Source organism: Heptranchias perlo, chromosome 11 (assembly GCF_035084215.1).
Source record: "Heptranchias perlo isolate sHepPer1 chromosome 11, sHepPer1.hap1, whole genome shotgun sequence".
Lineage (NCBI taxonomy): Eukaryota > Metazoa > Chordata > Chondrichthyes > Hexanchiformes > Hexanchidae > Heptranchias > Heptranchias perlo.
The window spans coordinates 19,630,689-19,641,953 of NC_090335.1; the positions used below are offsets into that span (position 1 = coordinate 19,630,689).

General features: G+C 42.1%; 1 protein-coding gene across 5 annotated transcripts in view; it reads right to left on the reverse strand.

Moving 5' to 3' along the window:
* sh3kbp1 (SH3-domain kinase binding protein 1) overlaps nucleotides 1-10,459 on the reverse strand; it is a 253,846-nt gene extending 243,387 nt beyond the window's left edge. For 3 of the 5 annotated variants that reach the window (XM_067992652.1, XM_067992653.1, XM_067992651.1), the window contains exons 1-2: nucleotides 10,203-10,459; nucleotides 4,357-4,514 (exon numbers count right to left, since the gene is read on the reverse strand). In XM_067992652.1, the coding sequence (XP_067848753.1) occupies nucleotides 4,357-4,514; nucleotides 10,203-10,206 (162 nt within the window). In that variant the 5' untranslated portion in view covers nucleotides 10,207-10,459. Of the gene's footprint in view, nucleotides 1-4,356; nucleotides 4,515-10,202 lie in introns of those variants that run through there. The other 2 variants (XM_067992655.1, XM_067992654.1) reach the window with 1 other exon arrangement.
* Between the last annotated feature and the right edge of the window lie 806 nt (nucleotides 10,460-11,265).

Here is an 11,265-nt window from a genome sequence, read left to right on the forward strand (position 1 = left end):
GCAACCGCAGAGAGAGATGCGCCGCAGAAGGCACTACCCTCGCCACAGGGTCTACAGACCGAGGCTCAGCTTCCTGGACCTCTGAGGAGCAGTGCATACAGAGGCTCAGAATCACTCGACATGTAGTCATGGGCATCTGCAGCCTCCTTCATGCCCAGCTGCTCCCGGCTGGCCCGAGCACCATCTTCTTACCTGTCGCTGTCAAAGTCACCGCTGCCCTCAACAACTTCTCCTCCACATCCTTCCAGGGTGCCACCAGGGACATTGCCGACATCTCTCAGTTGTCTGCTCAAAAGAGCCCTGCAAATACACCTACACTCACTCTGCAGTAACACAATGGGTGGCATCAGGTGTGGGTCTTCATAGTGATCCTCAGGAAAGGGCATTATTGCACAAACCAGACAAGATTTGCAAAGACGTGGCAGTAGTGGTGACAAGATAATATGTTGAGTTGAAATTAATTATAGCTAAAAACCATGACAAACCCTCAAACACCCTTGTGCATTCCCTTCATGCTCATGACACGTTTGCCTTACGCTTCCTACTGCACATATCATGCCCTGTGGCTGCAGCACAGGTAGTGGCAGGTTGAGTGAGGCTGACCATGAAAGAGATGCAGGAGAAGGTGAGTATGAGATAGAGCCATGAGATTGTATGAGGATTGGGTAGAGTGGTAATGGTGGGATGAGTACTGGCGAGGTGAGCAAGTACAGGTAAGATGAGGATAAGCTTTGAGTGGGTGCGAGGAGTGATGTGATAGAGTAGTGTTGGCAGTGCAGAAGGAGATGTGGCAGACGGAGTGTAGGGGAATGAGTAAGTGTACTCACTTCGACTGACCTACTTAGGTCATTGGAGTGCCTCCTGCACTGTATGCAGGTGCGCGATATTTTGGTGGTGCAGGTGACCTCCTCGGCCACCTCGAGCCAGGCCTTCTTGGTGGCAGAGGCAGGCCGTTTCCTCCTGCCTGCCGGGGGAGGGGGGGGGGCGTGAGATCTCTGTTCTCCCCCTCCTCCTAACCCCATCTAATAATACCTGGAGTGAGGCATCATTAAACCTGGAAGCAGCCTTCCCCCTGGGCTGCTCCATGCTATAATTTTTCCTATTTCCTGCAGCATCAGTCAGTGGAGGACTGCCCCTTTAAATAGAGCTCCTCCAGCTGACAGCAGTCCGCCCGCTGCGCAGCTCTCCAGCGCGAAACCCCGAAGCACAGGTAAGTGGCTCCAATTAGCCTGCGATTGCGTGCGGAGCACCCCGATTTCACTGGGCGCGCTACCCACGTGCCCAGTCAACCCCCCCCCCGCTGCGAACCCGCCGCCCTCCTAATATCATGCCCAACGTTACCAATGCTCTCCTGGCTGGCCTCCCATCCAAAAGCTCTGACAATTCTGTGCCACTCACACCAAGTCCTGCTCACCCATCACTCCCATCCTCAATGACCCCAATGCTTCAAATGTAAAATTCTTATCCTTGTATTTAAAATCACTCATCTCTAACCTCTTCCAGCCCCAAAATATCCCCCAAAGCTTTGCTGCTCCACGTTCCTCTCCAACTCTAAGAAGCTCTTTAAAACTCACCTTTGACCAAGCTTTTGATCACTCTTCTCAATTTTACCTGCTTTGGCATAGCATCCATTTTTCCTTAAACCTCTGAAGCACCTGGAGACATTTTTCTACATTGAAGACATTATAATAATGTAAGTTGTTGTTGCTGTCTCCCCAAGACGAGAGGTAGAAGGAAAAAAATCCAATGGGTATTCTCCAATGAGCTAGCCAATGAACAGTAGTGTCAACCTGAGAACAGTCCACCCAATCTGCTTTCTTAGCTGCAAGGAATGTATCACTTCACAGGAAGGTGTGCACACATGCACAACCACATCCTTGATTCATGGACTTCAGATCTGAATGCATAAAGGTCACATATAATCTAACGTCTCAGAGGCACAAGCACATTGGAGTTGAAAAGATTTTTTTTTTAAATGTTCCTTAAATCCTACAGATTACAAATATTGTGTACAATTTTGGGCACCCTACCTCTAAAAAGGACATTAATATATTAGGACAGAGTTCAGAAAAGAACAATAAGAATTACACTGTGATTTAGGGCTCTAATTTATTGAAACATTCAAAGAATTGTTTTTTTTTAAAAAAAGAGAATTAAGAATGCGAGGGGGCACACCATCAAGTCTTTAAAATGACAAGATACATGGAGAAATAAGCAGGCCATTTAAATTGGAATGAGTGCGCAGAAAACTCGTGGATATGTGGAACATATTTATGACATATCTCTAATTAGCAACAGAGCTCATAATGACCAGAATATATTGGTTTATGAGCTACTGTGACCACTGAAAGATGCAGCTAGTATGTTCAGTGGTGATATTCTGGGGCTAGCCCAGATTTTTTTTGAAGCACAGAGAAATTTTGTAATACCTTCATACAGGAGATTAAATAGCTGGATAGACAAAAGCAAAACCATACGTAGCCTGTGGGCATGAGAGAAATTAGAAAAAGGCCTTCTGCCCTCCCCTCAATCCACCCTATTAAAATCAGCTGCATTTATCAGAACATTATAGCAAGGGTATGCTGTACTAAAATAGACAGCATCAAAATAAGTTATATTACCTTTTATTTTGATTTTCTATTTGTTCTCTTTACATGTGTTTTATAAACTATTGAACAAATTGAACAAAAAAAGTCCCAACTACACCCAATCTGCCATTATCTACAGAGGATGTACTCTACCTGCTCAATTATCGAAGCCCACAAGATCAGTACCTTGTTTTTCCATCTGTGTTGATCATTGAAGAATGTAATTTGGACTAAAAGCAATAAATCAGGATTGAGAATTGGCATCACAAGCAAGATGCATTCAATCTTGAAGAATGCAGTGATTCTGCAATGTTCCTCAACTTTACACACCAAACATTCCAATCTGAGCAGATCTCAAGGTCACCATTACATGCCTCCTATTTGGCGAGGGGGTGCGGGAGAGGAAGGGTAGCCTATCAACTACATAAGCTTTTCAGCATAGGAAAAGGCATAGCTAATTAGGAACAAAAACCCTAGCTGCACTGAATTGTTCCCTCTAACCCAGGAACACTGAAACCATCTGCTGTACGCCCATCACTGACCCAATTGCGACCAGCTGACTCACCACAAACCAATGACTGAACACAAGCTCCTTCTGGTCTTTGTGGCTCAGTACCACACGGTGGTGCCTTTACAGAAACATTTTTTGAACCAATTGTGAATCAGTTTTTTAAAAACTATTTAAGCTCAACAAGCAAGAAGTATTTTTGCATGTATTATAATAGTAAGCTTGTATGTATTTACTTTTGAGGTTCATGTAATGATGTTTTTCTAATCTAAGATAATGACAACCCAAGATGTGCCTGGTGACAGCAGCTTGCTGAAATAGAGTCTTACAAAAAGGATACATCATTTCTCCACATGCACTACCAACTCACATTTTATTTTAAATAAATCTGAAATCAACCAAGCAATTATTTACCACAGCTTCCTGCTTTCTTCAGCAGTGCAGATGTTGGCAGCTAGCTGATGCGCAGAGGTAGAAAGCATTACTTTAACACATCTTCCTGGTGCAACTGGTAGCTCAAAAAAAGTGTTTACATATAAGTCAGCAACATACACAATTTTAAGAGTGCATAGAGTTGAAATAATGTGGCTTGGTAAATTTGGTCTACAAAAAATCATGACAAGTGTGGATTGTGGCTGCAGTTTTGTGCAATTGACCCATTTATACTAGGCAAACTTGAGACTGCCAAAACTAATTATTTTCATAACTGGGAAGGGAGAAAGTGGTAAGAGAAAGTGACAGTGAAATTTCATCTCATCAGATTTAAACTGCCTCCTCCAGAAGAGAGTTTAAAAATACATGACATACCAAAAATCTGTTAGCAACTTAGTCCTGCCACCCATTACTTCACAAATCGAAAACTCTTCATGTAACTACTTATGAAAGCAATCTTGATCAGTAAAAACAAGTGAAAATTCCTCTCAATTTTGTCAATTGGGAGATTTGTGAAACTTCTGGTTAAGAAAGTGTTAACAATTGGTAGAATATTTTAGTGAATAATTTAGAAACATCTGTTAAGCATACAAGCAGTACAATTTTTTAAAAAGGGAGCAGCAAATGCATCACAGCTTTTACTGTGGGGGTGGAAGACTTATATTGACTAGATCTTCATTGAGTTTTAAAACATTCTGTGCCAAAATACGTCTGTAAACAGGATAGACCACGTAGGCTTTCCCTACAAAAAAAAACTCCACTATAGATGTCTGCCAACACCAAATGTTGCATAATGATAGTAACTGATGTATACCATATTGTACTCACTCTTACAAAGTTGTCAGGGAACAAACCTCTTCTGCCATCGAGTTCACCCTCCCACCATCCTTCGTCTTCTTTCTTGATGTTAGTTACAATATCTCCCACAGAGATGGTCAGCTCATCTTCATGCTGAGCTTTATAAGCAAACTCAACAATCGCTTCCACTGGAAAGAAAAAAAATAAACTTTCAGCACACAAGTTACTTTACCTGCTGAACGTCCAAATAGTCACACAGTGCAATATCAATATTTTTTAAAAAAGACTTCATATCAAAAGTTCTCCAAAGAACTTCATATTATTTACCTAGGCACGAAATGGCCAGTTACACATTTGAACTCCATGTAAATTCCTCTCCAAATTGAACGTGTTCTCCTTCAATGTATACCTAATTTGACACACGTGGTGAAATTCAAGTTAAATATTTTCTATGCAATTAGTATTTACTCCTTTGTCAAGGTGTTCCTCAAGTCCTCGGAATATACATCCCATAAGGTCAGGCAACTTGTGTCCGACCTCCACCCACATTGTTCAACCAACCAGACTTCTGTACAACAGCATGGTGCCCATTTTCCCTCAATTCAGATTGTTAATTCAGTTGAGCGGATGGCCATGGGTACAAACCCATGGTCCACAATGTATTTGTTTATAATGTCATGCTTATCAAGGGGAGGAAGTTAGCACAGGGAAAGGGAAACTATCCCATTCCAGGTCCTCAGAGTTAGCTTTAGCAAGGTTAGAAACAGTAAAGATTTTATGGTCTGCCTAACTTCAAAGAGGGTACCTCCAAGAGTGCCATTTTCCACATTCCACATCCTGTGACCTCTCCAAGAGAGACTGCCAATTTAGTGCTCTCAACACATGCCCAATAGGATCTGGGCTCAAACCATGCCTGATGAACCTGATTGAATTTTTTGAAGAGGTGACTAAAGTAGTGGACAGGGGAATGTCTATGGATGTTGTTTACATGGACTTCCAGAAGGCATTCGATCAAGTCCCTCATAAAAGACTTAGCTAAAGTTGAAGCGCATGGAATTGAAGGCAATTATTGACCTGGTTAGGAAGTTGGCTGAGCAGTAGGAGATAGAGAGTAGGGATAATGGGCAGGTACTCAAATTGGCAGGATGTGACAAGTCGTGTCCCACAGAAATCTGTGTTGGGGCCTCAACTATTCACTGTATTTATTAACGACTTAGATGACGGGATACAGAGCCACATATCCAAGTTTGCTGTTGACACAAAGATAGGTAGCATTGTAAGCACTGTAGATGGAAGCATAAAATTAGAGATATTAATAGATTAAGTGAATGGGCAAAACTGTGGCAAATGGATTTCAATGTAGGCAAGAGTGAGGTCATCCACTTTGGACCTAAAAAGGATAGATCAGAGTACTTTCTAAATGGTGAAAAGCTCGAAACAGTGGAGGTCCAAAGAGACTTAGGGGCCCACGTACATAGATGATTAAAATGTCATGGACAGGTACAGAAAATAATCAAAAAGGATAATGGAATGCTGATCTTTATATCTAGAGGACTAGAATACAAGGGGGTAGAAGTTATGCTACAACTATACAAAGCTCTGGTTAAACCACACCTGGAGTACTGTGTTCAGTTCTGGGCACTGCATCTTAGGAAGGATATATTGGCCTCAGAGGGAGTGTGGCATAAATTTACTAGAACGATACCTGGACTCCAAGGGTTAAATTAAGAGGAGAGATTACACAAACTAGGGTTATATGCCCTGGAATTTAGAAGACTAAGGGGTGATTTGATCAGTTTTCAAGATATTATGGAGAACTGAATGGGTAGATGGAGAGAAACTATTTCCACTGGTTGGGGAGTCTAGGACTAGGGGACATAGCCTAAAGGTTAGAGCCACGACTTTCAGGAGTGAAGTTAGGAAACACTTCTACACGCAAAGGATGGTAGAAGTTTGGAACTCTACTGCTAATGGAAGTTGATGCTAGCTCAATTGTTAACTTTAAATCTCAGAATGTTAACCAAAGCTATTAAGGGATATGGGGCTACGGTGGGTATGTGGCGTTAGGTCACAGATCAACCACTGAATGGTAGAACAGGTTCAAGGGGCTAAATGGCCTACTCCAGTTCCTAATTAAAGATTAATCTCCTGAACACTGCTGCAAGCAACCCAGGAGAAAAACCATTAGGTGCATTACAAAATCATGCTTTTTTTAAAAAGCTATAAAAATATTGGAGAGGAGGTAAAAAGACTGTTTGACTAAGTCAACAATCATCCAATCGGGTAACGAGTGTTGGTTAGCTTTCTAATTGGTGAGGGAATGAAAGGATGGGAGTGTTGTGCAACCAATGACAGGAGCGTGGGAACAGGGCAGTTGAAGGAGGGAGGTCATGTGATGAAACCTCCCAGAATACATCCAACCAGAATTGGCAACCCTAAGTTGATATTACATTGGAGTTACATTCCCTGAGGTGTCAAAAGTGAAACAATGCAACACAATTTCCTCTAAGGAGTCTCACACCATTTCTCTCCAGTCAGGTCAATAGCTGGTTCCTGATTTATACTGCGACTTCAGTATCTCTGCGAAGCAGAAACTTCTTTCAAGTGAGTTTGGCCACATAGCAAAAAACGGACCACAATTTAGTACTGAATTCATAATTTCACCCAAGCTATGAAGCTGGCTGATTGGGCAGAGAGGAAAAAAAATTCTAACAGTAGGAGTGCTAACTTGAGTTTAGGAAAGAGACACATTGTTGTAGCAGGGCTTTACTCTGCAGAAATAGGCTACGGGCAGGAAAGCAATATAACTATACTGTTCTGTTCCCTAGTGCTATCAGTCCCTTATTTTACACATACACTAAACAAAATACAAGTTAGAAATGCTGTGCAAAACTTGCTAGACTCCTTTGAACAAATATAAGCATTAGCAAAATCTGTGAAAAATGTTCAGAACCCAACCCTACATCTCATGGCTTGAAGTTTGCATTTCTGTTAAGTGCTGCAGCCTGAGGTTAGCTAGCTACTTTGCAAATGTGACCTATTACAGCTTCCTTTCTGATGCATTGGCAGATCGCTTCTTTTGGGGCAAACCAATGCAATAAGACAGTATAACAGAAGCGTCCACAAATTTATCTAGAACACCCTAATGATGTCCTTAGAGCAGCAATGATATAACAGACTGGTTTGAACTTCCCCCGAGACTCTTCATTCAGCTGCTCAGATTTTTATTCTTGTTCCTGCATTGCATATTACTATTTTATGGTTTCCAATTAGTTTTGGTGCCCCTTAGATTTCACCTTACAATAGTAAGAAATGAAAAAAATACACAGAATATTATTAGAAGAGACAGCAACAATTACCTACATTTCCAATCATTTGGTATGCATGACAGAGTGATTGTAATACCCAGTTTATTTTAGTTCTCATTAAGCTTACATCCATCAATATCAAAAGTTTAGTTTGAACTTTAAGCCAATTGCTCAAGAGAATGTAGGTCAAAAAGAAAATCCACTAGTTAATATTAAGATGGAAAGATACTGAGAACAGACAATTCCCCAATTCAGTGTCTGAAGCAAGCTACTTTGCTACTTAAATTAAAATAAAAGTGCATAAATACTTCCATTGTGCATAAAAATCACATTTTGCAAAGCAACACGTCAAAATTAAGCAGCTTGCACGCAGAGAAATCATTATAGCAACAATTGTATCATATCAATGTTTAAAGTTTCATTAATTGAAGACTTCCTTTGCAATTCAATTTACAAATACACACCATCACTCAACAGTTCCCTGGCACCACAACAGATTCTATTTTGATAATAAACCTGGACCAGTTAATTCTGCTGGACTTCTAAATTGTGTAGGGTTTTCCCCTCTCCCTTTTAAAATAAGGTGAACATTAATATTACATACAAAAAATACTTTCAAATGTCCTAGGCAGCAAGACAAGGCAGCACAGGCTCAGGGTTGTCCACAAGAGGTGCGAATGAAGTATTTTTTTTACAGAGGGTGATCAACAGCTGGAATGGACTCGTGGAAAGGGTGGCTGAGGCCAAGAAAGTTAAGAAATAGCTAGGTGCCCTGCTAAGAAAACAGTGGAGTCGATATGTTTAGATATTAGAGACTAATATATAAGCAAAATTGGAAAAATAAAATATCTTTAAATAAATAAGCAAGCAAAATAAAATCCAGTCACCATGCCAATGGATTTTTTTTTACTGCTGACTTGATAAGACAAAAATATGGTTACTCAAATCAATTTGGCTAATGAGCAGTAACTGCCCAAGGAAATAAGCCAATAGTAGAACATTTTTTAATTTTATGTATTAGTGAAATTCTTAAGTATTTTGCTTTTGAGGGTCCACATCAAGTCAGAGCTAAGAGTTTGTTTCAGCTTCATGACTCCAACCATATTAAGGAATCATATAAAGTATCAAGACAGTATCTAGTCCCATCAGGGGAAAAAAAGTGATTCATTTGAGTTAACGAGCATTAAGATAGCCTTTTGTCCCCTCACTATTGGTGAAGCCAAAGATTTGTTCTCTTCTAAAATTAGGTACTTCATGTATAGAATACTGAATGGTAACCTATGCAAGAAGTCTTGCATTCTTCTCAACTGATTTATGGGTAATCTGATCTTTCTTCCCAATGGATAAAATTCCATTCATTCAGCATCACAAAATTTGCATTTGACTCAACATCCGAAAATACTAAACTGGAAAGGATATGGAGTACCCGGCTGACAAAGTAAAAGTTCCAGACAGATATCAGCAGGTCTTGGTGGAGTCATTTAACTTCCATAAAAAAAAGGACCTGCTGAAGTTTAGGAAAAATAAGTAAAAATCTCTACATTTAAAAAAAATTATAGTAATGAAAGCTAAATTGGAAAACAAACAATTAGAAACATTTTCCATTTGTATAGCAATGAAAGTGGTCTAACACAAAACAGCCTATAATTACGATAGAGTATTGATCAATTCCACAAGACAAGTATCTTTGTCTCATACAATCTGATAAATATATGTCAAGTGTGTAGTAATAGGTAGATGTGGGGCTATCATTATTTATTTTAACAGCGGAAATGGCTTCCTCCTTCAAGATTATTTAACCTGGCACTAGATACTAGAGGGTTACGGGACTAAACCAGCCTTGATCTAATTTATTCAACGCTGTTCTGTACCAGAACCAAGGTACGGCCTGGCACAGAAGCATCACCCGACAGTTAGAACAGTACAAAGCTTCCTCCAGAGTAGGAGAGGAAAATGTTTATCACGCAAAAAATTAAACCAGCGGGGGAAGGGGGGGGGGGAGGAGACACATTGATGTTTGGATTTATAATGGTCATACAGTAACGCGGCACAGGTGAAGGTTTAGGACAATCATTATGGATGTCTTGTAAAATGAATTTAAACTGGAAAATAGTTTCCCAGTTGTGCAAAGATTCCACTGTATTTAGCAGTGATGTGTAGTCTGCTGCAATGGACTGTCTCAAAAGCCGCGCCTGTACAGTACCCCTACACCACTCAGCCGGCCCCTTTAATGGGCCACAAGCAAACCCCCGCCTCCCCCCCAAATCTAAGTGCATGGGTTTCGAGTGACCCTCATCTCCCTTGCTGGGGGGGGGGGGGGAGAAGACATCTCGGCCTGCTGCTTACCCATAAACTTGTCCGGGGGCGGGAAGAATCAGTTGAGCGCGGACGATGCAGCAACAGCTAGAATAACGGTGCCCTCGCCGCTGCAAACGTGTCAGGCGGGGGCGCGCGGACGGTGACAGGATGGGGCCTCTTTGAAATGGGGAGGGGAAACCAGCCGAGTTCGAGATCGGAGGCAGAAGCAGAAGCACCCCCACCCGTTAACTCTCCGTGTGCTGCACTCACCCATTTATGTTCGCCGGACTCCAGTTGCCGATCGCCCCCGAACTCGCGTGAAGAGTTTGAAGATGAAGAGACGCTCAGGCGCTTCCCCCTTCCCGCGGCGGCGGCTGCTGCTGCTGCCACCTCACTCACTCCACTCACTCAAGCTCCGTCACGGCCCCGTACATCTTTGTTCGCCGTCTGTCCGCCCCGGGGCTGCCGATTGGTGGTGTGTCTGTGGGTATCCGCTGGCGGACAGTTTTGTGGTGATGGTTGATGGGAGGGGGGGGGGGCATGGGCGGGGACTGCACGAGCTAGAGCGCCAGATATCGCGATCATTTGCGTGGTCGGTTGTAACCATAGCAACCGGTTTTTAAATTCGGGGCGGTTATGCTCGCGAGGGGCAAAGTAGGCGTCATTTTCGTTTCTGGTGGATAGCGAGATGGAAAATGGAAGTTGGCATCCAGTGTTGCTATGATGATAGAGGGAGCTTGAGAATATTTAGCTGTCATCCCTGGCTCAGTAAGTAGCACTCTCTCCTCTCAGTCAGGAGACTGTGTCCAAGTCGCACTCCAGAGACTTAGGCTGACACTCCAGTGCTGTACTGAGGAAGTGCTGCACTGTTGGAGGTGCCCTCTTTTGGATCAGACGTTAAACTAAGGCCCCGACTGCCCTCTAAGGTGGACATAAAAGATTCCATGGTATTATTTTGAAGAAGAGCAGGGGAGTTTTTGCCAGTGTCCTGGCCAATATTTATCCCTCAACCAACATCACTAAACAAACAAATTATCTGGTCATTACCTCATTGCTATTTGTGGGACCTTGCTGTGCACAAATTGCTGCTTTGCCTACATTACAACAGTGACTACACTTCATATGTACTTCATTAGCTGTAAAGCGCTTTGGGACATCTTGAGGTCATGAAAAGCGTTATATAAATGCAAGTCTTTCGAGTCTTTTTACCAGAGCCTGTGAACAGCTCATAACGCAATGGATTGCATAAGCCAAGGAGGAAACCTGAAATTTTTCAAAATATTTGATCCTTATAACAGGCATCATAGAGGCTGCCTGCATCTTCAGTGCTGTG